The sequence below is a fragment of the Passer domesticus genome, chromosome 2 (genome assembly GCF_036417665.1).
Source record: "Passer domesticus isolate bPasDom1 chromosome 2, bPasDom1.hap1, whole genome shotgun sequence".
Lineage (NCBI taxonomy): Eukaryota > Metazoa > Chordata > Aves > Passeriformes > Passeridae > Passer > Passer domesticus.
In genome coordinates, this window is record NC_087475.1 from 3,595,792 (window position 1) to 3,623,469 (window position 27,678).

General features: G+C 41.1%; 1 protein-coding gene across 4 annotated transcripts in view; it reads left to right on the forward strand.

The window, feature by feature from the left end:
* The window catches only part of DSCAM (DS cell adhesion molecule), a 465,664-nt gene that overhangs the window by 265,504 nt on the left and 172,482 nt on the right, over positions 1 to 27,678 (forward strand). For all 4 annotated transcript variants that reach the window (XM_064406016.1, XM_064406023.1, XM_064406025.1 and 1 more), the window contains exons 6-9: positions 4,685 to 4,960; positions 7,808 to 8,104; positions 8,928 to 9,203; positions 21,323 to 21,601. In XM_064406016.1, the coding sequence (XP_064262086.1) occupies positions 4,685 to 4,960; positions 7,808 to 8,104; positions 8,928 to 9,203; positions 21,323 to 21,601 (1,128 nt within the window). The remainder of the gene's footprint in view (positions 1 to 4,684; positions 4,961 to 7,807; positions 8,105 to 8,927; positions 9,204 to 21,322; positions 21,602 to 27,678) is intronic.

Here is a 27,678-nt window from a genome sequence, read left to right on the forward strand (position 1 = left end):
AGCACTGCCTGCCTGGGATGGGGTTCTGGAGTGGTCCCTTCCTGGGACGGGGTTCTGGAGCAGTCCCTGTTGGAATTCTAGATGGGACAGCTGTTGGAATTCTAGATGCTGAGGATGTTAAACTTTGTGCGTCGGAAGGCGCAGACTCGTAAGATAGCGCTACATTTGAGGCCGTGGAGAGGACTTCCAAAATTGATGGATAACACCAGGATTGCGGGTGTGTAGTTAGTTAGAAGTCTGTAATTTCACAGGGTAGAAAATGTAGAGTTTGAGGTTTTAGAATATAATAATAAATACAAAGCAAGATGGAGGTTTTAGGGCAGAGGCAGGTTGTTCTTCTTTACCTTCTTCTTCCTTCTTCACCACCTTCTTCCTTCTTCTTCATGGGTTTAGGTGATTGGACAGAAAAGCCCTCATTGCAGGCTTCGAAGGATCAGTTATTGGTTTAAAAGGAAAAATAATCTAAGTGTCATTTCTAAATTACATAGTTTAGTCTTAAAAGGCCTTGTAACAAGAGGTGGTTAACCATTTTATGCCTTGCTAATAAAAGGCTGCAGAACTCATGGTTGTGAGACTGTTTCACTGATAAGAAATAGTAACCTGAGTCCAAACATGAAATACTGTCTCAAGTGCCTTCAATCCCAACCTCAACAGAGGTAGAAAATAAATACAAAAAACCCACAGACAGCAGCTTTTATTGAGGTGGCCAGTGTTATGAGTAGATGTGGGGATTTAGATAAGTCGCTGCCTTTTGTCCAGGCCTCTGGCAGCAGGCAGGAGCTTCCCTGAGGTGGCCAGCACCACAAAACCCACTCTCATTCACAAGTTCTTTATTAATGGCTGATTTGGTCAATTACAGAATGAATTATTTATTTAATAGACACAAAACTAACAGACATAGGACTTAAAACAGATTATATACTCCACAGGAATAAGGACAAAAGAGACTAATAGTAAATAAATACAGCATGAGGGTAAAGATACCATTAATTTTACAGCTAGCAAATAAATAATTTAACTTAGGAACCAATGTTTCTTACCAACCAATTTGTGATGGAGCACACATCAGAATCCTTTCCCTCAATTTCCAGGAAAGTAACCATGGAATCTGCATCCAAACTCCAGGGAAGTCCTGTATTTTTGTCAGGGTGTATGTGTGTAGGAGGCTTCTGCCTCTGTGATAATCCATGTGTCTTTCATAGTCCTTGTAAAACAGTGTCTCTCACTCAAGAATATTTATTTTGCTTTTATCCCTTTCTGCATCTTCTCTCCAGACTGAGATGTTGATTCCTAGCTGGGGCCTGAGCCCTTTTGGTGCCAGAGATGACCCCTTTGGGCCTTTCACTGCCTGGGTTATCTCTTCCATATGCACCAACCATCTGTGGTAGAGAGGGGAAAGGACACATCCTGCCACAACCAGAACCCCAAAACCCACTCTCACTCACAAGTCCTTCATAATGACCACTCAGGCCTACTACAACATTAATTATTTAAAATAGAAACAAGGAAAATAGACACAAGAGTTTAAATAGACTTACTTACCACACAGGATAACACAAAAAGAACTACTAGTAGATAAAAACACAATGTACTATAATAAATGTACCTATGTTACAGTTAGCTATAGCTAAACTAGTTATAGCTATATTATAAAGAAATAGTTATAGCTAAACTATAAATAGTTATAATACTTATAGCCAAACTATAAAGAAATAGTTTAGATTAGGAGCCAGTGTCACCAGTGAATGATTGTGATGTGCAGAAGTCTCCTAATTTCTCTCAGTCCCAGGGAAGTATCTCTACCAACATCTCAGCATTGAGGAAAACGCTCCACACACTCAGAAAGAGATTTCTGATTTTATTAAAATTGTAGTGGTCTTTTAGAATGGTAAAAGTAGTTGTTTGTTGATCTCTTATTTCTGCTTACCCTTTCCCATGCTTTCAGTATGTTTATTGCTGCCTAAGGGTGTTTTCAGCTGAGATAATTCATCACAAGACAAACCATTCGGCCTAGTTTAGATTTGGGGAAGTAGATAAGTCTTCTTCTGTGTCAGGGGGTGAAAGGTCCCATCACAGTTGATTGTCGGTGTTGTTGCCTGATATCCAAAGAGAAAAACCCTTGCAACAGTGCTGAAATAGTAAAATAAAAAGTAGATCTTGATTGCAAGCTTCCAAGTGTCCCAATGGTCATGGACACACCCACTACTAGATCTCCACAATTTTATAAGTTTAACAAATTAGTATTCTTAACAAATACTGTCCAATTAAAGAGCAGTTGGTTAGGTAATTTTTGAGTAGGTCCCTGGTTTCTTTGCCTCACTTCTTGTTATGTCTTCTCAGATTCTGGTTGTGAAACAAAATGTTCTTCTTGTAGGTCCTCTACTTGAAAATACGACTAAACAGCATTTCAGGAATGTGTTAGAATGTTAGGTTACTGTTCTGAAATTTGAAAGAGACGGTGGGAAAAATACTAGGAGCTACATAACTCCATGATAATATCCTTCAGGGCTACAAATATATGAAAAATTCATAAAAGCAAAACTGTTTATGCATCAGTATCAAGTTGTTATCTTACCTTGCTGTACTTTCTGTTTCCTTAATTTGTCCTAGCAATGATTAAAGTCCTCAAAGTTGTGGAACGACACAAAGCAGGCTCTGAGGAGATGAGTTAGTTGGCCAATTGAGCGATCAGAAGTGCAAATGGATGCAATTTCCAGTGTAGCTCTATAATTTATCACATGGAGGATATGTAATTTAGAAGCATGAATTGGGTGCTGGAAAAGAAATTGCAAATGCTCTCATAAATAAAGCTGCCAAACTCTCATTGCCATGACTCATGGTGCTCAGTAATATTGAATACTCATACTTCCCCTCAGCTGAGTATTCATGTGTGAATATTCTGAATGTTTCACAAATTCTACAAAGATAATTATTACTTCAGGAGCACCACACTGGAAAAGTGTTATGCTACTACTGTTGAAAAAACCACAAAATTACTTCCTGGAATAGAAATAATGCGCTGTGAACTAACATTTCCACCTAGACAGCATGACTAGCAAACTGAAAAGGGAGAAGTTTGTGAACAGTTCAGGCCATAAAAATGTCCTCACAAATAATTGCACATAATGCTTTTGGGCAAAATAAAACCAAGGTGAAAAATCTGCCATTCTTGAGTTATAACTGAGGAGCTTTGTTTTTAAATGTATTCATCAAAATAAATTCATAAAAAAGGAGTTGAATTCCATCTGTCTCATATGATGCAAAGTCAAAACTTGCAGAGAGATGATGTAATTGTACTGCTAATGATACCAAAGCATCCCCAGTGCCTGGTGAGGTGTTTTTCCTAATGACTCTGCACTCAGACAGCCATTGGAAATTCTCTGGATTAGTCTGGCAGGAAGTAAAAGCTGGGCAAAGAAATTTTACCCTCCTCTGCAAGGAGGATGTGGCTTGCTTGCATCATCATGGCTCGGGGATATTGGTGATACACTTGAGTGTGTCTACTTTGTTTAATGGATTGTTGCCAGTTTTTAGCTTTTAGTATTGATCTTATAGATAACAGAGATATTCAGTGACTTTTAACATGCATCTGAGCACAGATAATTATTACTTTGGACTTTTCTCCAGAATGTCTGAGGCCACTGTGTGGTTTTTTTCCAGGCCTCTGTTCCTGATTAACCAATATGGATTTATTCCAACTTTGCTGTTATAAAATATTTAATGAAGTGAATTAGTTACTTTGCTTTTTTGTTTGTGCACATGTGTGTGTGTGCAAGGTGCTAAAAGAAAAAATAGGATAGTCTGTATTTTGTGTTAGAGATAGTATCAGTGGTGATAGCAGACCCTTATCTTTATAAGGAAGTCAAATGAATTTATACAAGGCATGAGATGAAATCTGTGTTCTGCAGTGCTGATAAATCCTAGGTGGCAGGATAAAGACTGTTTTCCTTGCATTTACATTTATGACTTTTCTTCAGTGCTGTTCATCCTCTTTTTTGCCACGTAAATCTTGCATTTTCCTGTCCCGCTGTTTCTTTAGGCTGACTTGAAAACATTGTAATCCTCCCACATGAAAGCAGAAAATCTGGTGAGCCCACACACTAAAACACTTCCATGTGGGCATATCAGATGGATATCCATGGGTGTACCTGCATTAACATCTTCCACTCTTGAAAGATAATCTTGTAATTGACATTTATTGCACTTTTCACATCAGGGAGTAGTTTGGGAAGGTGTAAGTCTGGTTCCATTTGCCAGAAATTAAACCAGAAAATGAGTTTCAGGAGTGCACTTAATGCACAAGATTCAAAGGTCCACACTGAACTAATGTGAAATAACCTCCTGCCCTTCCAAAACCTTGCAGTGCCATGTTAAATCCCCCAGCACTAGTGGTGTTACTTGTAGTTCTAGTCCTACTGTTCACCTGAGCATGGGATTAGATGTTGAATTTTTTTTGCCTGTAGATATATTTTTTTGTCATGGGCATTGGTGGAAAAATGGTTTCATTAGAGCAACACAGTGATCTATTATTTGTTTTGATGTTTTCTTTTAAGAAGAGCATGGCTGTGATTTTTATTGCTCTCCTTAACTGAGAGTTGATTTGTTACTTGCACACAAATGCACATTTATACTGAATATGCTCTATTTCCCTTTCTCTCTCCCTTCTTTCAACTCAAACCTCCAGAACCGCTAAAAGCCACCATCAGCCCGCGCAAAGTCAAAAGCAGCGTTGGTAGCCAAGTGTCCTTGTCCTGCAGCGTGACGGGGACCGAGGACCAGGAGCTGTCCTGGTACCGCAACGGGGAAATCATCAACCCTGGCAACAACGTGCGCATCACCGGGGTCAACCGCGAGAACCTGATCATGGACGGCATGGCCAAGAGCGACGGCGGCGCCTACCAGTGCTTTGTGCGCAAGGACAAGATGTCAGCTCAAGACTACGTCCAGGTGGTGCTGGAAGGTCAGTCTTCACCTGCCTGGCGGGTCTGGTTTTCAAAATTACGCACAAGATGGCTTTGGGGCTGTCGTTTTAGAGAGGTGGTGTCTTAAAGCTCTAGAAATGAAGCTATGCGCTTTCTAGACAATATTCACAGAATTCACAGAATCACTGGGTTGGAAGAGAGCTGCAAGACCATCGAGTCCAACCCAGCCCCAAGAGCTCAACTAAACCCTGGCCCCCAGTGCCACATCCAGGCTTTGTTAAACACCCCCAGGGATGGTGACTGCACCACCTCCCCGGGCAGCCATTCCAGAACATTATCACTCTTTCCATGAAAAACTTTTTCCTGAAATCCAGCCTGTATTCCCTTGGTGCAGCTGCAGGCTGTGAGCTCTGGCTGTGTCAGTGCTGCTGCAGACAGAGCCCAGCCCCAGCTGAGCACAGGCACCTTCAGGAGCTGTGCAGAGTGATGAGGGCACCCCTGAGTCTCCTTTTCTCCAGACTGAGCGCCCCCAGCTCCCTCAGTCATTCCTCAGAGGATTTGTGTTCCAAGCCCCTAACCATCTTTGTTGCCTCCTCTGGACGTGCACAAACGTCTCAACATCCTTCCCAAACTGAGGGGCCCAGAACTGGACACAGTATTGGTAAAGGAAGAAATCTGTAATAAAAATGGGAAGGTTATAGGACCTGATCTTTAATTGGAGGTCTCCAGGGGCCTATATGGAAAAATGCCCACTCCACATAGGGTGAATACAGTTTTATAAATTTAGCAAATCAGCATAATTGACAGGAATTCCCAGTTAGAACCTCAGGTAATGAGGTAATTCTTCCCCCTGGTTTCACCTCTTCTGGAGGTCCTTTTTCTTCAGCTACTAGCTGTACTTTGTTTATGAGAAAGTGTCTTGGGAGGGTAGCTCATCCTTGGCTCCCAGGAAAAAGCAAGATGGGACTGAGGCCTTTGGGAATGTGTTTTGTCTTTCTGTCCATCAGGGTAGGAAAAGTAGTGGAGTTAGCTAGGAACTACAATAATGGTCCACAGAGCTATGAATATATATGAAGAATATATAAAAGCAAAAATCATTTTGGCACCAGTGGAGTTTACAAAAAAACAGGGTACTCATTAAATGTCCATGGGGTTTATCATGCCCTACTCATAAGAGAATGGAAAAATCAATTTGGAAAAAAAAAAATCCTTCCCAAGCAGGTCTCTGTTAAAAATCCAAACATTGCTTTTCTGTTTGGGTGTATTGGCTGACGGCTTGGAGATCATCTTAAATAACTGATACAATGTTCTACATGATAATCAAGTGAGGAAAGTCATCAATTTTCACAGAGGCATCTCTCTAATGAGGCTGTGGTGCAGGCATGGCATGGACACTATTTTTAGTAGAAGAAGAAGAGATTACCTGCCTGGACCGAGTTACCTCGGCAACCATCTCCCGTGACTAGGAAAGCCTAAAGAGCATATTGATAATCTATCATGGTGTCGGGAGAGTGCAGGTTATCAGAGAGCAACAGCAGGGAAGATTTCAAAGACACTCAGGTCTCACTGGGAAAATAATGTCTGCTTTCATCTCAAAAAAAAGCCTGTCACTTGAATTTAAAAAGGGGGGAAAAAAGAGGAGGAGGGGTGGCAGAGGTGCATAGTGTGCACGCTCACAGATGTATTGGTCCTCTGTCAGCTCCCTTTCAGGATAAAAAGTGCTTTTTTTTTTTTTTTTTTTTTTTTCCGTCTTGCTGCTGTTCTGTTTTCTATGAGGTGACAGTATCCACAAAGGAAAGGGAGAGAGTCAGCAATGAAAATAAATAAATAAATTAGAAACTCTGTCACATAAGCAATGGGACAGAAATGAAAGAGAGAGGGGGCAGGGGTAAAAAAATTGAAATCAAATAAAATCAAATGCTCGTCCAGGGATGTTGAGGCCTTTCAACATTCTGAGAATGCCAGTGCTTATCTTTTTACTATGTCACAAGCAAGGTATTTTTTATAAAAAAGCCCTGTTTTTATAGTAACATTTTGAAAGAAAAACAAACACACACTGCATTACCACAGAAAGGACTTCCTAACTAATACCAGGGTGTCAGCACTCCTAAATGATACCCCACTGAACTCTCTGGAGAGGTGGGTATTTAATCCTGCTCCCTGCTTGCAAAGTTTCTGTGCCCACCAATTTTCTTGATTCATTTCCCCAGTACAGCTGAGTATTTTGAGAAACAGTTCACAAGATAAAGTGTTTGGATGCTCTCTTTCAGAGAAATATTCATCTGTAGCACAAAATGACCACTGAAAGAAATTGGCATCATTGCTGTTACTGGCAATCTGTATTCAGAAAAGCTTAATTTAATACTTTCCTAAATGGGGCATTGCATGTCAGGACTAAACTGCTGTAGGAAGTCAGCCTATGCAAGTTGTGATTGGCTTTTGGAAACAGGATGGATGCATCCTTAACTTCCCAAGGATCTAAAATCTACCTTGAGAAGAGACTCTCCAAATGTGTTGAGGTTTTGCTGTATGTCTTTTATAATGAACTCCATATGGTTTTAAAACACATATGATTTTAAAACTTTTCTGCAGGAACACAGCAGTTCATAGAGATGCCTGATCCTATTCAAGTGTTTTTCCTACAGCAGAGCCACTACCAGGTTTCTCAGAAGATGTAAAAGAAACTTGCCATAAGCAAAGGGTCATTTAAGTCCTCTACTGGCAGAATTTATTTCCCTCTCTCAATAATTAGGGTTACATCCTGGAAAACAATTGCTTGTGTTGCTTCTAAGAAAGATCTTGGCTCATGGAATATGCTCCAGAATACAGGGGACAAGCTTTACACCACGTCAGCCCTATTTTCCTGCTCTTCTCTCCCTCGGCAGATGGAACTCCCAAAATCATCTCTGCCTTCAGCGAGAAAGTGGTGAGCCCAGGAGAGCCAGTGTCCCTGATGTGCAACGTGAAGGGGACTCCCCTGCCCACCATCACCTGGACACTGGACGAGGATCCCATCGTGAAGGACGGCAGCCACCGGATCAGCCAGATCATCACCTCCGAGGGCAACGTGGTCAGTTACCTGAACATCTCCAACACCCAGGTCCGGGACGGGGGCGTTTATCGCTGCACCGCCAACAACTCTGCGGGAGTCGTCCTGTACCAGGCTCGAATAAACGTAAGAGGTGCTTGTCAAATCAGCTCCTCAAAAAAAAAAAAACACACATAGCTCATTGTAGTGGAGAAGAAGATTGTTGCATGTGATGAGATTTTGGAATGCCAAAAACCGGCTTACTGGTTTTGTCCTCTTCTTTCCTCCCCCTGCTCTCTTTTTCCACCCTGCCTCTCCAGCTCCATCTAGAAAGTGTATGGTATGGTTAAATGTTGGAAGAACCCTTTGGCTTGTGTTCTTTAGTCTATTTTTCCTCTACTCATCTCTACCAGTTCACAGTCTCTTTGCTTTAGTCCTGCTGTGCATGTTTTGTTTCCCTTTTCCTTTTCTCCTTTACTTGTCCAACATCCATTGTAATTATTCATGTGTACAGAACTTTAGCTTGAATTTCTGGCTCTACATGGCATAGTACCCATCCTTATGGGTATATATATACTTTATATACACAGCAAATAAAAAAAGCTAATTGTTTCAATGTTCTCATGTGTAACAGGAGTCTAGCTCCATATCAGTGTTAGTACTTCACATTAATTAAATCACACTCAGCCTTTTAATTTGTAACACAGCAAAGATTTTATCAGGCAAGTGTTGGATAACACAGATATATACCCCCACATAATTAGCATGGATGCTGCAGGGTAAGGAAAAAAGTAGAGCATACAAAGATTAGGGAAACTGCTTAAGTAGCTCTTAAAAGTAAAAATCAGTCAAACGCTAAGAAGTGCGGCGCAAGCCATGCCCGTTAACATCTGCATATCCAGAAATAATTACACATATTCCCTTGAGAAAACGTGCCTCTAAATTGTCCTCAAGAGCTCCTTTCCTTGCCTTGGCAGGGCCAGCCAGCATCCGGCCCATGAAGAACATCACGGCCATCGCCGGGAGGGACACCTACATCCACTGCAGGGTCATCGGGTACCCCTACTACTCCATCAAGTGGTACAAGAACTCCAACCTGCTGCCCTTCAACCATCGCCAAGTGGCGTTCGAGAACAACGGCACGCTGAAGCTCTCGGACGTGCAGAAGGAGGTGGACGAGGGCGAGTACACCTGCAACGTCCTGGTCCAGCCCCAGCTGTCCACCAGCCAGAGCGTGCACGTGACAGTGAAAGGTGAGCACAGCCGGGGAAAGCAGAGCCCGGCTAATTTTGGGGTTGTCGGTGGAGTTGCGCGCGTCGGGTTGTCCTGGTAGGTGTATAGCGCGCGGTTTGAGGAGGTTTATCCAGATTTGTGTTTATTTTTAATGATGACGCAGAGCTAATCAATCATTGTGTCTTGTTCTCTCCTGAGTTTTACCCTCCTTGGCTCAGCTAGTCCTTGTTGTTGTTGTTGTTGTTGTTGTTGTTGCCTCTGAGGAGGGGCCTTGCAGCTCAAGCTTGCCACGAGCAATTTTCACTACGACTAAATCAGGAAATTAATGGTTTGTCACACACATTTCACTGGTGACTGCTTCTCCACTGGACAACAAAGTTCAAATTTTCATTAGTCAGTGACTTTCTGGCTTTTAGAACATGAGATGAGAATTTTAATGTCTGTACTTTTGCCACCAAGCAGAGACAGGAACTAAAAGCATTAACCTTTCTTTCCTCTTATTAAGTGATTATCTGAGTGCTCTTCATGCTTAGAAAGATAACACTGTAAATAAATGTGACTTGAAATTCTAATAGGATGTTTCAAATCTATTCAAATAGTCCAAAACAAGGATGTTCAGATGGCCATGAAAGACTCAAAAAGAGATTGAGAATAGGAATTTTTACCATTGTGTCCTGACTGTTCTGACATTGGCAATGTTCAGACCTATTCATGAGGACACAAAAGACAGAAAACCTGATTGCAGTAGCACCTAGTTTTGAGCAATGGGGCCACTAAATACTGCACTTTATGTGAGCCTGTAGGAAGAATTGGAGTATAATTTCACTGTTCCTGAAGTTATTAGAAACTTTTCTGGGTTGTTTTTTTGTTGTTGTTGTTTTTGTTTTTTGGGGGTTTTTTTGGAGGCAGAGGAGAGAAAGGAAGAGAGGTTGAATTTTGTATCCATTATCAGATAAGATGCAGAGAACAGTAAGGTAAAATGACTTTTTTACAGACATCTGATCTCAACTTCCTTCTGCTCTGTTAGTTTTGCCCTTAGCAGTCTGGAGTGATGCCGTTGCTAGTTTTTTTCCAAGAGTTTAGGGGATTAGGTTTAAGCCATGAGCAATTTAGACTCTGAAAGGCATGGCATCTCCCACACCTGAGACTGTCAGGGGCACTGGTCACAAGCTGTGGCATAAAAAAACCATCATCTCCTTTTGTTTTCATGTGTGTTGTGCTTTGCTTGACACTACAATGATTTCACAGATCTGTTGATAGAGTTTAGGAACTGAACGACAAATCAGTCACTGTATTGCTGCTGCACTAAGAGGCCACCATGGAAATTCTGGTGGGGAAAAGCTGCCTTTTAAATGATACCATTTTTCAAATGACTGTCAAAATGAATGTAGCCAGACAAAACAAATCCAGCAGTCACAGGCATTGAGATCAAAACAATACCATTCACTGAGAACACTAACTGGTATCTCAGGTGAAATACCGCTTTTTCTTCCATTAGGTTACAGTTTCCAACTTGACAATTCCTCCCCCAGAAAGGAGATTGCCAGCTCCAGCAATTTGGATTGAGCTGTAACTTTTGGCAATCATTTTCCTTCCTTGGTGGGGCTCTGCCTCTCACTAGACCATATTGCTCCAAGCCTTGAAAAGATGTTGTAATTTGAAAATAAGGTTAATAGCCTGGCTTCATCTGCAAAGCCCAAAATGTCACAGGTGAGGTTTTTAGGTCAGACCTGAACAATTCTCAATGTTCTGCTGTAGTAGCTTGAGGTCAGCAGTGCCACAGCAGATTTTGTCTAACATACTAGTGGGGAGTCAAAAGTGGCCTGGTGCTTTAAAATATTATTAATGTGTGTGTGTGTGTGTGTGTGTGTGTTACCTTTTCATTTTATAGATTGCAAAGCTAATGGGATGAGTTTTTAAGCACTTCTATTTGATAGCAAAAAAATACAAAATATGGCCCAGCTTGCATACTGGAGATTAAAAGTACCCTGAAATATGATGTTGTAAGGGGAGTTAAAATCAATGCTCAAATATCCTTATTTACAGTTCAGCTTCTCCTACCATCAGTATATTTTTTTTTTCTCAGAGAAACAGAGGGAGAATTATTGTTCATCTTCAATACAAGTCCTTTACTTTGCTCTCAGTTCTGCTACAAGCTTTGTGGGTGACCTCAAACCATTCACCTGAAGGGTGACTCAGAACAGATGACACTGAATGAGCTGTTACTTAGTGGGATTTTTTTCCCTGTCCGTGTTCTGTTTTGAGGACATAATTATTAATTTCCTCATGAGTTTATCATCTCTGTGGTATCAGAATGCTTCAGAAACAATGTGCTCATTTTCAAAAGCCACCTGGGTCACCAGGCAAAATGGCAATAAGGCACAAACTGAACTCAAAAATATCACACTTTTTATGTATATTCAATTTCAGAAGGTTAGAGCTTAATTTTTCCAGTTCACCTGCATTTATATGTTCAAAGCTCTGCTCCCATTGAAATGAAGTTGCTCCTGAGAGTTCTGTTTCCTCCTTCAGAGCAGTCACGTCACCCAGCTTAGCAACCCCCTGGGAAAGACAGATTTAAGTAATTTAATTAGCTTTATCTGACAGATCTGTGGCAAAGGTAAATGCAGAATTTGGCTCTACGGGGCAGCATTTATCTGCATTAGGCAAACAACTGGTTTTTAGAGTTGGCAGCCCTCTGCCACATTTACTTTCCACTTTCCAAATCCTCCAGCATGTGAGGTTCTGGCTTGGATGAAGACTTGCTTAAAGAGCATTTAAACAAAAACATGCAACACCATGAGCATGCCATCAAATTCAAGAGTGCTGTCCACTCTGCAGAGTATTTTGACATTTGCAAACATTCTAATGAAAGTTAAATCATCCTTCAGAAATCACGATAAGGTCACAGATAGGAGAACAGAACATTTCTTGACAACAATTTTAAATGAACTTTTGGCTGCCAGAAAACCTGAGAGGGATTTTCAGAGCCTTGCTGTGCATCCTCCCACCTGAGAAAGCCAAAAGCTTGGGAGCTGAGCACTTCTGTGCTATTTGACCGTAGATCCTCTGCTTTTTTGCCCTGCTGATCAGAAGAATCAATGAGACACCACATGAAATCTGTTCCATTTTTTAGGAATAACTGCTGCCCTCCTCTGCATTGCCACCTATGCCAGAGGTCTGCAGGCTCCAAGTAACTCTGTCCCACACAAATGTGGTTTGTCATTCCTGCCCTGCTCTCCCCCAAACTCTTGCCTTCCCCTTGTCACTCCCAAAATTTGGATTTGGAAGGCAGCAGTCCCCTGAGCTGGCTGCTGGGAGCTGAGTGCATGAGCTGGCAGGAGAAGGTGCAGGTTTCTGCTTGGCAGATTTAACTCCCATGGAACCGTGCCTGAGTCCTAACAGGGCTTTTTGGAAATCAAGCCAACTTGGCATTATTTTTTTGTATTTAGACAAATGATTTAGCCAGTTCTTAGTTCTGCCAGAAAGCCATGCAAACTACCCACCCTGTAATGCACAAGTAACAGAGGGAGACTACAACTTACATATTTAATTTCTGTATTCCACACCTGCTGACCACTCACCCTTGCAACTGTAATAAAACCTTTTCAGCACATTTTGCTTTGGCCTATGTTAGGTGTAATTTTATTTTTAGCTTTTTTTGTAAAGTAAACTGAACCCCTTTCCCCTGCCTCCTGCAAAGTGGGAACAGCAGTTACTGCTATCATGAGAAATAATTGAGATTAGCCTTGCTAAGGATACTGCACACGTCCTTGCCAAGAACAGAATTATTCTTAGCAGCACCAGTTTGTTGTTCTGTGTTCAGCCCAGCTCTTGTGGGTTGCCAGAGGGGTTTGTGCACATTTGCCAAAGGCGGAGAACTGTTGGAGTCAGAGATCCTAAAGAGAAGAATATTCTGTAGAAGATGCTGATTTTCTGTTCATTCCTTCTCAGAATGACCTGGCCTCCTCAGTTGTCCCCAGCTCCTCCTTTCCCAAGTCCTGGCTCTTCTCCTCTGGGTTCCAAAATCAATCTGAGCTCAAAAGTGTTTATCATCTCAGCTCTCATTTCCACGCTGCCTTGTTCTCAAGACCCAAAACTACCCTTTCCCTTTGGATACCCCAACCTTTTTCCCAGCCTTCAGCTCCAGTCCTCTCTGCCATCCTTCAAGTTCAAGCACTGGAGTGACAAATCTGCCCTGATTTCTGAAATCTCACCAGGCTGGCTCAGCCACTGAAAGGCAGTGCTGGGATGTGCTGGTGCTGCTTGGACTCTGTCACTGCAAAATGTCCTCTCCACATATGATAATTTTTGATGTGGTTTGTTTATTTATTGACTTGGTTTTGCTCAGACTGCAAAATTTGGGCACCACTGTGATGACTTTTTATAGGTGTAGTAAAAACATCTGAGGCTGGTGCCATCACCTGAATTGGAAATCCATGCTGCTAAATCCATGGGGCAAGTGAGACTTCTTAGGTTCTCACAATACCTTTGTTTTGTTCTTTTTCTGGTTGTATGGTAGAATTTATATTTACCATGTCTCAGTTTTCCCACTCTCCCACCTCATTCTTGGAAATGGCCAAAGAATTGTAGCTGAAACCTTCCAGCTGAAATGACTCAACCTGAGGCAGACACCTGGCCTGGAAATCTGCTACCCAAACAAAAGTAAAACTGCAGGCAAATTAAAATAGTCTTATCATGGGAAGTGTTGGCAAACAAATAAAGAGATTATATTACCCACCCTATCTCTAATTTTCATATTTCCATTGGAAAAAAAAAAACACATTAAAGTGGAAAGATGTTAATAATAGCAGCATCTCTTTTACAGCATTTTAGTAGATCTCAGAGCTTTTAAGAACAGGAGTGAGTTATTATCTCCATTTTTTTATTATGCAATTTATAGTAATAGTTTTTCCAGCTATAGTAAAAGCCATCAGTAGTAAGTGATGATTTTCTTGTCATCAGTCTCATGGGACACATTCTCATGTAAACAGCCTTCTGCTATTCACACTTCTCCAACAGGAATTAATTGAAAAAGAAGCCCCTGAGAGGGAAGGGTACAGCATCATTAAAATAAAAAGTGTGGTGTTCAAAAGGACTGTTTCTGATCTTGTCAAGTTTATGTATTTCACTGATTTAGAAAGGTTCTTGTATGTAAAGTGAGCACCTCACCTGTTGTGAACCACAAAAAGGAATTGTACCAGCCTTGTTTCATGTTGGAATACAAGCAAACCAAATAGGGGCTGCTTCTAAATAGCTTCATGTTTGCAACTCTTTGAATAGATTCTCCTCATCTTTCCTGGGAAGTGTCTAGCTTTTTCTAATATCTGAACTACTTTTGGTGAATTTGCATTGCAAATCAGTTCAGGGAGGGCTGGTTTAGATAGTGAAAAATATGCAGGCACAAAAGGGGAAAAAACATAATTGGAAATCTTTGCAGGGTTCCTCAATCAATCTGCTAATCTGTGCCTGCTTCAGCCTGGAAGTGTGGATTATGGCAAGTGGGAGTTCAGCTTTGTGCACAAATCTCAGATCTTATCTGTCCTACTGACTGACTCTGCCAATAGATTAAATCAGAAAAAAACACTTCTGGTCTTTCAGATCTTTATTCCATTATATCACTTTCTGCCTTTTTTCCACTCCCCCATGCTATATGGTTTTGGATGCCTTCAAACGTGTCACAACTTCTTTGGGAAGAAATGCTCAGACCTCTCAAAGTGACTGAAGTTGTCACGTACAGGAATCAACCAGGGCCCTGTGGTCAGAGTGGATGAGAATGTGCCATGGTGCAAAACATCCTGGTAAATGCTCTTAGGAATTCTTCTCAGGTCACATGATGGGCATGGGGAGCAGTTTTGGGGGGCAAGCAGTGGCAGAGCCTGATTTAAGGGAATGTGCACTTTGATAGGGATGTCTAAAGTGTGTCTAACCTGTAGAAATTCCTGAAGATAAGACTGGAACAGGCTGATATTTTTGACAGGTCTGTGTAAAATTTTTTTTTTTTTTGCCAATCAGCATGCAGCAGCTTAAGGTTAGCTTTGCACTAAAATACCTGATTTACATTCTTTAAAGTATCACAAGTATCATCTGGATGTTTCTTACTTTGCACCAGTACACTTCTGATGTAACTCCTGTAATGACTTCACCCCTGACACTACAGAAATTGTCACCCAAAAATGTCTTTTAAAGTTGTTTCACCACTAATCCAGAATTCATGGTGAAGAATTAGTATGCACAAATCTAAAACTTTTCACTTAAATCTAAATTAAAACTCCCTGGATTTGTTCACAGTCTTCTATGTTTCAAAATAATTTATGTCTGTGATTGATGCATTTATTTGTGAATTATGCAAACAGTATGAAATGGGCCTGAATACTTCAATAAGTATCTTAGTTAAGGAGTTCAAGATGCTTTGTATACTATGTATGCTTATCAAAAACTGCCCCTCTTCTCTCTTATAGTGCAGATTTGTTTATTTCAGATTTTAAAAAGGCATGTTCTTGCTCTTCTTCTTCTTGGTTTTTTTGTTTTGGTTTGGTTTTTTGGGGTTTTTTTTCTTTTTTTTTTTTTTTTTTTGTTTGTTTGTTTGGTTTTTTTTGGTTTTTTTTTTTTTTTGGTCAATTACCTTTTGAGTCCAGTGATTTAGCTGGACTTTTCACACTGATACCTGAGGACAAAGATTCACTTTAGATCAGGTAGGGGCTGAACAAGGGCAATATCTCTGGAGCAGGTTCCAAAAGTGAGGCCTTTCATTAGGAAGCACTTTACCAATGAAGGTATCAGCTTGTTCCATGGAAATACTGCAGCTGCTGTCTTATCTTCACATCAAGGTTTCCTCTCTTACAAATAAATAGCAAATGCATCCCCTTGGGCAGGGAAGTGAGCTCCCCACCATCCCAGCTTTGCAGAGTGTTTCAGGATGATAAGGGCTTGCACTTTTCTCCTCACAAAGGAGGCTGAAAGGAGAGGGATGGATGAGACATGACTTAAAAGGACTTTTGGTGCCCACACAACATTTTAAATGCTCTCTCCTTTTGGAGAAGCTCCCACTACAGCATCAGGGAGCCTGTGAATGTTGGATGGCAGGAAAGGGGAGTGGGGACTGTGATGGCTGTGAAAACCTAAAAATTGCTTGCCCTTGGCTGGGGTTTGTGCAGAGACAAGATAATTTTGGCTTTTTCACTCGCAGTGCATGAAATCTGGGGTCACACAGCTGCCCTAAGAAACTGCATAGCCTGGTGGCTGTGATTTTGCATCATCCATAAATTTTCATTGCCAACAGTATTTTATATTTCAGTCACAGCCCCTGCAACAGTGCTGGTGCAAGAAAACCCATCAGGCAGCTGTTTATAATGCTAAAGCGGGGGATGACTCTCGTTTTGCTGTGCAGAACACCGTGTTCAGCTGGCTGCTGCAGGAAACAGCAGATCTGCAGAATGCTCTGTCTTAGTGAATCACCTCCCAGCAAAACTCCCATGGAACAGAGGGCAAGAAATTAAGGATGTTCCTCTGCTAATGGAGAGCAGTGTGGAAGCCCTCCTTGCCCTCCTTTCCAGCAGTCCCCCAGAGGTACAGAAGACCTTGCTAGGGCACAAAAACATAATTTAAATCTTCCTGTATTAGCACTAATGAGGCTGGCCCGTGCTCCTCTTCTTAAATAGACACTTAATTCAAGCTCTCATCAGTAAAGCATTCCCAGGACACAGCAATTGGTGGCATGAAGCAGAGATTTTCACTTTTCAGCCTGTTGTGGGTAGAGAAAGAAATATCCCTTCTATGGACACAAGCACAAAGGCTATTCTCTCTCTGGTTAAGATAGAACAATTTATATATAAAATAGCATAATTTCACAAAAAAAATATCAAATGCAAACTCCGAAATATGGTCAAACTAAAGCTATGTATAGGGAAGGAAAATACATAAACACACCTTGAAGTATTTAAAACAGATTTTAAATACATCTGTCCTACTGTAATTTTTCTCTCTCAAAGTACTATATACCCCTCTTATTTTTTTAGTGCTGCTTGGCAATGATACAGCTTTAGTGTGCAAAAAAAAATCCTCATGTTGGTTAATCAAACTTGATATTTTCTTCTACTAAGAATATATCTCTACTTTTTACTGCAGATATTGATAGAGACAGAAAATTTTATATTTCAGAAATTATTTGCTGGATATCATCATACATTTTTAATAGGTGGGGGTTTGTTTTGGTGGCCATTTCCTCCTTCAAATGAACAGAAAGAAAGTTTATCTCCTATGATAGCTCATCAAAAACTTACTTTACCAATTTAAACTGGTGAATACTATAGCTGAAAAACATTCCTCAATACTTCAAAGTTTTTGCAAGACTATTTACTTTCTTCTAAGTACTGATTTTTAAATTACACACTGGCTTTTAAAATAAGCTTCTTGTCAGGACTGCAAGCTGCTGCAGGTTGAATATACATTATATTTTACAAAGCAGAAATGTTGGTTTCCTCTGTATCTTAAAAACCTGAATAGAAGCATAATGTGCTGCATAAAAATATTTCAGCCAATTTCTGAAATACTCTGCAGGCTGCTACTTATATTTTAGAGCTGGTAAATGCAGCCTTGCAAATCAATATTTTCTGAAAAACATTTCAATGTCACCTAATGATCTTTCTCCCTGTTTTCTTCATCAGGGAAATGGAGAGTGAAGATGCACATTATAATCCTTGGGCAATATTTTCTCTGACTTTTGATATCATCTTGTCTGTGAAAGATTGGCTCAAATTTCTCACACACTCAGCAGAAAATACAGAAGTAATTTGCCACCCTGTTGTGAATTTTAGTGTATTTTTCCGTAATGATGTCTGAGGTGAAGGGAAGGATTTGGCCAGAAATGTGCTGGGCACCACAGTTAAGGGGAGGATTTGGCACTTAGCAGGTATTTACCCTCATCAAGGGGAAAATTTATGGCAAAACGTTTTCAAAAACACATTCAGTTAATTTCTCATTCCCATTCATATTATGAACTGCTTGTCAATAAATGCTAGGAGAATTCTTTTCTGCTGATGTACAAAGAACGTGAGATATCTCATGTGACTGAGTGTGCTGGGCTAAGGTAATTCCAAGAGGCTGCAGGTATTTTGCCTCATTTTGTGACAGCTTAAAGTCCCCAAGTGAACAAGCAGGTACTTTCCAGTGCTCGAAGTTCAAATAAACACAGTAATTTAAACCAAGTTTCTTTTTTTTCTCTGCCTGATCTACCAGGTTTTCTAAATGCCAAAGGACAGGTTTTAGCAATTGGAGAGATGGCAGCCAGGAAAAGTCTTACAGCCTGTGAGAAAAATGGATGGCAGTGGCACTTTTCCCAAATCCAGTTAGACACTCTTGGGAAAAGCCAGTGAAGGCCTGAAGGGATGAAATGTGTTGTCCTGTCCCCGATGTCACCTCTGTGTGGCAGCTGAGCATGGTCATAACTTCCCCTCATCAACTGGCACCATGACTGTGCTGGAAACTGTGGAGTTTATACCAAATTTGTATTTGTCAACCTCTTGCACCGTGAGGTGAATCTGCACTAATATTTAAACACGGCTTTGAACAAGGCCTTAGACTCTGAGGGGCCTGGAATCATGGAATTATAAATCATAGAATGGCTTGGGCTGGAAGGGACGTTAAAGCCCATCCAGTGCCACCCCTGCCATGGCAGGGACACCTTCCCCTGTGCCAGGCTGCTCCAGCCCCAGTGTCCAACCTGGCCTTGGGCACTGCCAGGGATCCAGGGGCAGCCCCAGCTGCTCTGGGCACCCTGTGCCAGGGCCTGCCCACCCTCAGAAGGAACAATTCCTTCCTACTACCTAATTTTTGGCAGTTTGAAGCCATTCCCCATATCCCTTGTCCATGCCCTGGAAATTGTCTCTCTCCAGCTTTCCTGGGGCTCCTGCAGGCCCTGCAAGGCCACCCTGAGCTCAGCCCAAAGCTTCTCCTGTGCAGGTGAACAATGCCAGCTGTGCCAGCCTTTGCTGCCAGCAGAGCTGCTCCATCCCCCTGCTCATCCTGGAGCCTCCTCTGGGCTCTCTGCAGCAGCTCCAGCTCCTCCTGTGCTGGGACAGGGCTGGGGCAGCTCTCAGGTGGGCTCTCACCTGAGGGGGACAGAGTGACAGAATCCCCTCCCTTGACCTGCTGGCCATGCTTGATGAACTTTCTTCCTCCTAATAGAGGACCCAACATTTGGATCAAAGGAAATGCCTGGAGCTACTCAGTGGCCACCAACACTTGTCCTGCATCCCAGAAATGGGACACTGGCAGAGGAGGAAAAATGCTGCTGGGGAAGTCCGCAGGCACACACTGCAACCACTTGAGAGATTTTTCTTTTTTCTGCTTCAACTCTGGGGAAACCACAACCTTACAATTTCTGAAGGGAAAAAGGACAAAAGAAATACAGTTAGATAAAGCCACCAACTCCATTTTCTTCTGGAGTTCAAACATATCGATCACTATAAATGTTCGGCCCTGGGTGTCCTTCCATCTTCCCTGTTCCAATGTAGTACAGATTATGTGTAAGTGATCTCCCAGGCAATAGGAGAATGCACTTCTAAATCTGAGGTGCATAACCTCTAGGAACTTTCTCTTTTGATAAATCAAGATTTGAGTGCTGCTTGCAAAGTTTGTTGTGCAGCCCTTTCAGGAGTGATTGATAAAAACCACTGTGAGATCAATGCCCTGGTTGTTTGAATGCTCCCCTGAGAAGGGCAGAAGATTTTGATTCTTTCATCTGGACAAGTATTTGCCTCTCAATTTACCAATTTTTTAGTAAATATTCCGACCACAACCCAAAGAAAACTTGGCAGTCCCATTATTTTTTCTATGTTTATTTAATCTAACTGCCCATTTCACTAGCTTTTATTAAGAATACCTGTAAACAAAATGATTTTAAGAAGTAAAATTCTTTACTTTAGTAGAAAATATGGTAATTTCTTTCATGTTTTTTGGTTCAGTCTGAGAATAATATGTTTTTAAAAAAAGCAAAGGAAAGAAAAAATATTTTTCAGGCCAAATATGCTTAGCAGAAATTAAATGCCAACTTGAACATTCGTGCCTTGTACCATCCCCCTGATTAGAAGTCAGTTTTACCTTAATTTGTTGTCCTACAAGTACTTCCCCTTCCTGTAATCTTAGTGAGAATTGTGACTTGAAACATTAAGAAATAAGTGCTAGAAGCAGTTAAGGAAGCTCACACTCCTTGTCATCACATCCCAGAAGCAAAGCTGGAGCCTCTTCCAGGTCTATTCCATGACCTTGAAGCAAGGCCCTTGCACCAGACCTTGAAAGCTGCTGAGCTCTTCCTGACAATGTCACTGCTGGCAGCCCTGGAGAAGCTCAGGGTGGTGGTGCTGTGATTTATAGAAGAGCTGCTTGATCCTTTTGCAAGGGTCTGCCAGTGAGTTCAGGTGTCTCTAGAAGCCAGGATTTCCCCTGCTTGTCATTTCTGCTTATGCACTGGCTAAGAAATGAGAAGGTGTTTTCAAAAATGGGATTTTTCCTGCCAAACAATGCTTTACAGCTGTCAGAGGTGTAGATTCTGAACATCCTGATGCCTTGTTGGGGCTACCTAAAAACAGAGGACAGACAAAATTAAGGGAATAAAACGTGGTTATATTTATTGGAGGGCCTTCAGGTACATTTAGAGCAGACAAAGCTCCCCCAGGGACTACACCTAAAATGGATGATGGGTCACGGATTTTCACTTTTATAAGTTTGGTCCATTTGCATATTGGGCATTAATTTTCCAATTACAGCTTCAGCCAATGAAGTCATTTATCCCAAGTTTGCTGCCCCCAACTCACTTTTGTTTACATTTCTTTAGGAGACAGTGAGGTGTCCTTGATTCCCAGGCCTGGAGAGGAATTGTTGTGTCTGACCAAACAGGGAAAGCAGTAGTTAGGACTGTATGTGGAGAGCTATACACTAAAGAATTGCAGGATTAAAATGTATATGAAATATTAAAATATTTCATATTTAAATATATTAAAATATATGAAAATATTAGAAATTAAAAATATATGAAAAAGCTAAAATCCTAAACCAACAATCCCATGATGCACATCTGCCCTATTATGTAATTTCCATTTCCGTGGCTTCAACAGCTCCCTCTTTCCCTCTCTCCTTCCAGTCCCACCTTTCATCCAACCTTTCGAGTTCCCTCGCTTCTCCATCGGGCAGAGGGTCTTCATCCCCTGCGTGGTGGTCTCAGGGGACCTGCCCATCACCATCACCTGGCAGAAGGACGGCCGGCCCATCCCCGCCAGCCTGGGCGTCACCATCGACAACATTGACTTCACCAGCTCCCTGAGGATCTCCAACCTCTCCCTGATGCACAACGGGAATTACACCTGCATAGCCAGGAACGACGCAGCAGCCGTGGAGCACCAAAGCCAATTAATCGTCAGAGGTGAGGAGGTGTAATTACTTTGAAAGGCGCCAATTAAGCGGGATTTGTCGGTATTTCGTGGTGACAGCTGTTGGATGGGAGGTGTGAAAAAGAGGGGGGTGGGAATCAGAAATACAGAAACTTCCACAGACATGGAAGGGTTTGATTTGCAGCCTTGGGAGAAGCGTGGATTGATGTAAAACTACAATACACAGACATTAAGCAGAAAAATCATAAACTTATGTTTCTGTAGTTGTAAGGATATGACTTAAGTGAGAAACTGTATTGATAAGATGGTGAAGGGTTTATAATGTAAGGCTGTGTTTGTATAGAATAAACTGAGAGTTTAGAAGTTCTAATGGAAGCATATGTGAAGGGTTTATAATGTAGGGCTGTGGTTGTATAGAATAAGCTTAGAGTTTAGAAGTTCTAATAGAAGCATTTGTGTGCGTGTGAGATAGCACTCATTGGATAAAAGTATCCACAGCGCAGCAGAATTAAGTAAAGGTGATAGGTTAGAAAAGCAAAATAAACACTGTGGCAGCTGTTTATTGGGTAAGAAAGTTCTATATTGCCTTGTAACAAAGAACTTGTGACTGCTCTTGAGCTGTGGCCAAATGCGTGCTCCTTTAAAATCTCACAGCCTCTGAGACTGATGTTTATCTGAGCAATAAATCGTTCTTAGCCTCAAAATAGTCCCATCCCTTCATTAAAAGCAGTGACAGTGATAGAGGGGAATATGGTAAGCTCTCTCTCTGTGACAGAGCACAGAGAGCAATGAGGCACAGAAAGTAATATGGTTTTTCCTATCTAAAAGTCTTGAAACTAATGAAAAACCCTGGAGTGTTTGGGGTGGGTAGGGGAGCTGCAGGAGTGATTTCCTGGGAAATTTTGTCATTGGGATCAAGCCTTTGAAACAATATCAAATTATTCTCTGCTACTGTTTTAGTCTGATTATACCCATTTTTTATTTAGACCACTCTCTCCTACAACATTATGTCAGTAAAAAAGCAGTAAAAAAGCAGAACATTGATGCTGACTTCATGGAGAAAGGACTCTCTGCTGCTTGCTTTTTCTTTTCCTGGTTTGTGTTTATTATGCAATTAGCAGGATTCATGCACTCATAATTACTTCGCAACATTTCGCCTTGAAATAAATGTGAATATCTATTCAGTAAGCAAATATTTTATGTAGAAGAAACCTTTCTAGTCACACCTTAGCCAAATTATCTAGAGACTATTCCTTGTGATGTATCTTCAAACTTACTGTGCACAACTTCAACAAAAGCACATTGCTTACTTTACTTTTTAGAAGTTTTTCATAGTGCTTCAAATTTTTATTTTTAAAAACTCAGTCAGACCCTTCCCTGTCCACCATCTCCTTCTTGCTACCAAGCCACTGGGCTTCTCAGAGAAAGAATAATTCTACAAGGAACCTCAGCAATTTCTGTCTGCCTGTGCACACCTCTGCAAGTTTGACAAGATAAACCTTAAAATCTTAATGGGGATTTTGCAATCTTTCCTGGGTTTTTTTCCACCCCAAAATCTGAAGAACTCTTTAAAGTCAAATGTTCCCAGTGTCCTAATGCCATCCTTAAGGAATTATTCCCTAGTTTTCCAATATGCTTACTTTTTTTAGTATTCCCAAAACTCAGTGGTAAACAGATCCATTCGTTTTCTACTAGTTTTTATACAAATATTTCATATTTATATAAAAATATTACATTTCATATAAAAATGTATATTTCATATAAATATTTTTATCTTCTAAAATGTTACTGTTTTTAATCTTGCTTAAGATTATTCAGTATTGTTGTCTATTACTTTCCTCATTTATTTAGTAATAATTAAATGAAGTAGTCTAATTAACTACATGCATCTAATTACTCCTTTCTAAGCTTTTCTGATAGATTTTAATCCTATTCCTCACTCGAATAATGAGAGCTTTTCCTCACCTCCTCTTTTGCTGGCGAAGGGAAGGTTGAAAACTTCACATTACTGCCTTTGTCTGCCTTGCTCAAAAATGCTGCACCTAAAACCAACTGGGATTTTCCCTGGTTTTCAGCTGTAATTCATCTCTGGAAGTGATGGGAACGAATCTGCAGCATCCCTGGGTGGGTTTCTACAGGCATTTCTTACTCCCAGGGTGGTTTTACCAACTGAGAACAGGTTCTCTGCCACCACTGTCTGTCCTCACCAGCACTGAGGCTCATGAATGCAGGGATTTCTGCTTTTTGTAGGGATTTCTTCCTGTCCCCCACTGATGGGGACAAGCCCTGCCATGCCCTGACTTCTCCTGGCTTTGCCTGAACTGCACTTTCCCTGTCTCCTGCTGTCTGTGGGTAATTCCTCCCCTGACCTCTGTTCCCAGGACACATCTGCCTCTTGCTGCCTTCTCAGGCATTAATCAGTTTTCCTTTCTTGTCCAGAAAGAGGAGTTTGTCCAAAGCAGAGGAGTTTGGGGAAGCCTTTCTCACCTGTCCCTCACCCCAACACCTCCATTTTCACCTCCATTTCCCCCTCATATGCTTCCTGTTCTAATGACACCTCCTGAGGAGGTGTAAAAAACCCAAGGGCATGATAGAGAGGAGCTTTCCACTCTCTCACATCCAAGGGCTTGGAGAGCAATTTTGGATCCTGCAATTTTTGGGAGGTTATGAAGGCTACATCATGTTCCCCCCTTGCTTATTTTTCTGCCCATATAATGCTCTGCAGAGCCTCCTTTATTCCTCTCCTCTCCTCTCTCTTGCTGTCACTTTAAATGATAATGTTTTAATCAGTTTTGGATGTGCTTCTGAGATAAAGCTCTCACTCAGAGGAAAAGGGGAAATATCATGTCTGACCTGAATTCTCTGCCAAAACCCTACCCTGACCTCTTTCCCTCGTACTGAACTGCTTCAGCTGCCTCATCCCACAGAGGTCAGAGCTCAAACAGCCACCAAAGAGTCACCGTGATCACTCCTCCTCTGCCTCCAGCCTAACCTGGACACATTTCAAGTCAGACTTGTTTTCCTGCTGCCTGTTTATTCTCCAGGCTTTCTGATCCCTCCTCAGCTTTTTGTTCATAGGTGTTGTATAACTGCAACATATTTTTATAAATAATCTAGGTGGTTTATCTCCAAATGAAAGGAGAAGTGGTGCTTTAACTCCTCTTATTTCTAATCCCCATTGTCTGAGGGTTTCTCAGCAGTGTGCTTTAAACTTAAATGCTGGATATCCTAAATGTTGGGAGATGTGTTCTGGTAAAATCTTATTTATGTGCACACTCTGCATTTTGATATGAGAGCAGACAGTGAATGGGAAAGGAAAATTAGGTGAAATATCACTGTTACCCACACAGTTCCTTTTTCCTTATTTAGACTGTCTTTGTATTCACTTCAAAAGTAGACATTAAAACAGTGCAGGCCATCGTGTTTCCAAACTAAATGGGAATCCACATCATTTTACAGCACATGGGTAGGACTAGAAGTAAAATCTAAAGTCAAGACATTCCCAAGGTGAATGAAGAAATACAGGCCAACTGCACATTGCTTCATTTGAATTATTAGTGAACACACAAACTTTGGCAGATTCCATACACAAACCTAAATTCATCATCTTTACATCTTCAGATACTTTATCCTCAATATCTTCTGTCAGATCACATAGATCTGCAAATTTTTATCATCATATATTCCTGTTTAGTTTTAATTCTATTAAATGGATTTCTTATATTCGTCCTACAAATATTATTTTTCATATCTGATCTGCACTGCTATTTTGCCAGGGGTGCTAAATGGCAAAAGGAAAACAAGAACTGGTTTCTTAAATTCAGTGGGCATTTCATGGCAAATCTTCACAGTTCAAATTACTTTGTGCTTTATAAAAGCGACCAAGTGGTGATGAGGAGCCCTAAAACACCTGGCCAGCAAGGCTGGATTCTCCCGGTGTTAAATATCAGAGGAAGAGGATGGCCAGCTTCCACAGCATCACACAAGAGAGGAAGGCAGCCACTGAGAGAAAGTGAGACAATAAAGCTTTGGAGAATCTGGGTGAGATCATCTCAGGGCAATCCCAGCACTCTCTGCCATGAGCTCCTTGGTGAGAACCTAGAAAAGAGACAGAGCCAAATGCTCTGGACTTGGGGCTGTCAGTGCTTCTCTCCACAAATTATTGGCTAATTTTAGATTAATTGGAAGAGGGGAAAATGCCTCCAGTGGAGCTGAGCTCTGCAAACTTCATATTAAGGGGTGATTGATAAGGAACACTGGGTGTAATACCAGAGAATCTAAACAGGCCAACACAAGAATTCTTCTAACTGGGATCTCTCCTTGAGCACAAGATACAAATCCACAGAAAAGCAGGCTTGATTAGTCCCAATGTTTATGGAATATCTTTTGAAAACTCAGTAGGAAGTGGAAGTGAGTGAGAACGGGGCTTTTCTTCTCAAAATAATAGGCTCTGCCAGATCCTGGTCTGCAGATCTTCTGGAAATGCATTAAAAATTTGGCAGCTAGAAGAGCTTCTCAAAACAGCATAAATTATTATTGTTATTATTATTAGTAGTAGTAGTAGTAGTATTAACAACTTCTTGGCACATTCTTCGTTTGCTAGCCATGCCCATAAGAAAAAGGAAAGGATAGGATCCTGCCATGACAACCACAGATAAAAATGAGGAAAATATCTTCTCTGTCAACTACTTAAATCATCACGAGGAATTAATCAAGTCTTTGCTCATTAAGGCTGTCGTCTAAGAGTGATTAAAAATCTATATACACTTTATCATGTGTTATTCATTTCTGTAGAGTTTCCTAAAATGAAGTACTTATGAAATAAAAAGCAGTGAAAAGAATTCTAATGGGTAACCAAAAGGAAAAAAATGATAAATGTGTTATGAGTTCAAAATTTTTCTGGTACTACCAGAAAAGGGAATTCAAAGATAGCAGTTGATGCATAAATTTTTCATTATTTTATATGTGCTGTTAGTGAACACATCATAAGTTAAAATTGAGATAAGATCTTCAGATACCTAATAACCCCCCATAATGCATTTAGTGCATTAAATGTGTTTTCATTTTGCACTTGCCAGGGGTGTTGAATATAATTAGATAGATAGACACACAATAAGGAGTCCCTGAATTTTCCAGATGTAAGAGGGTTTCCACCTTTTTTGTGATGTTTGGTGGTGGTGCTGGGGTGATGCAGTAAAAGTAGTTTGGGACAGAAAAGCAGGGAGGAAAGATTTAAGGTCAGAGCTGGTTTCTAAACTCCTTTACTTTCTTTGCTGGTGTTTACACCGTGGCATTGGAGATGACTCCTGAAAGATTCACTTATTTAATGTATTCATTAGACAAACTTGATCAGCACTAGGCACGGTGTCATTTTGCAGAAATACATCTTTTTTCTGGAACTGCAGAGCAAATGGTTTCACTAAACCAGCTAAATCTACCCCTTAGGTCCAATGACCACATTTAATAACTGTTCATCTTTGCTAAAGTACAGTGTTTAATGATCTCATTCATTAATACATCAAGGGTTGCTTTGGCTGATTAAATTTCCTCTATCATTTTGACAGTGGGATCCAAATGTGAAGTACAAATATTCCATGTAAAAATGAAACACTGCATTCCAGGCTGATGCTATAGATTATTTCTTAACTCGCTCCAGCAGCCCACCAGAGGAGCTCGTGTCAGGAGCCTTCAGAATTGCTCTCCAGAGGGATTCACTGATCTCTGGGAGCCAGGAGTGCTTGCATGGATCTGAAGTCCAGGAAGGAATGTGTGAGTTTGGCACCTGGTCCCTGGCAGGTCAGGAGGGATCCTTGCATGTGCACAGAGCAGATTTAAACCAGGGAGTGGAGGTGGCACCACAAGGATCTCAAGATGTTGAACCTCACCAAGTGCTGGTGCTGCACCTGAGTCAGGGCAATCCTCAGGATCCATGCAGGCTGGGAATGAAACAATGGAGCAGCCCTGGGAGAAGGATTTGGGGGTGCTGAACCCTGTTCTGATTGCTCCATCCTTTGTTTGCCCTCACTGAGACTGCTAACCATAATATTGATTGAAAATACCTTTCTTGGCATTCTAGCTCTTTTTAACCTTTATTTTTTAACCTTTTACC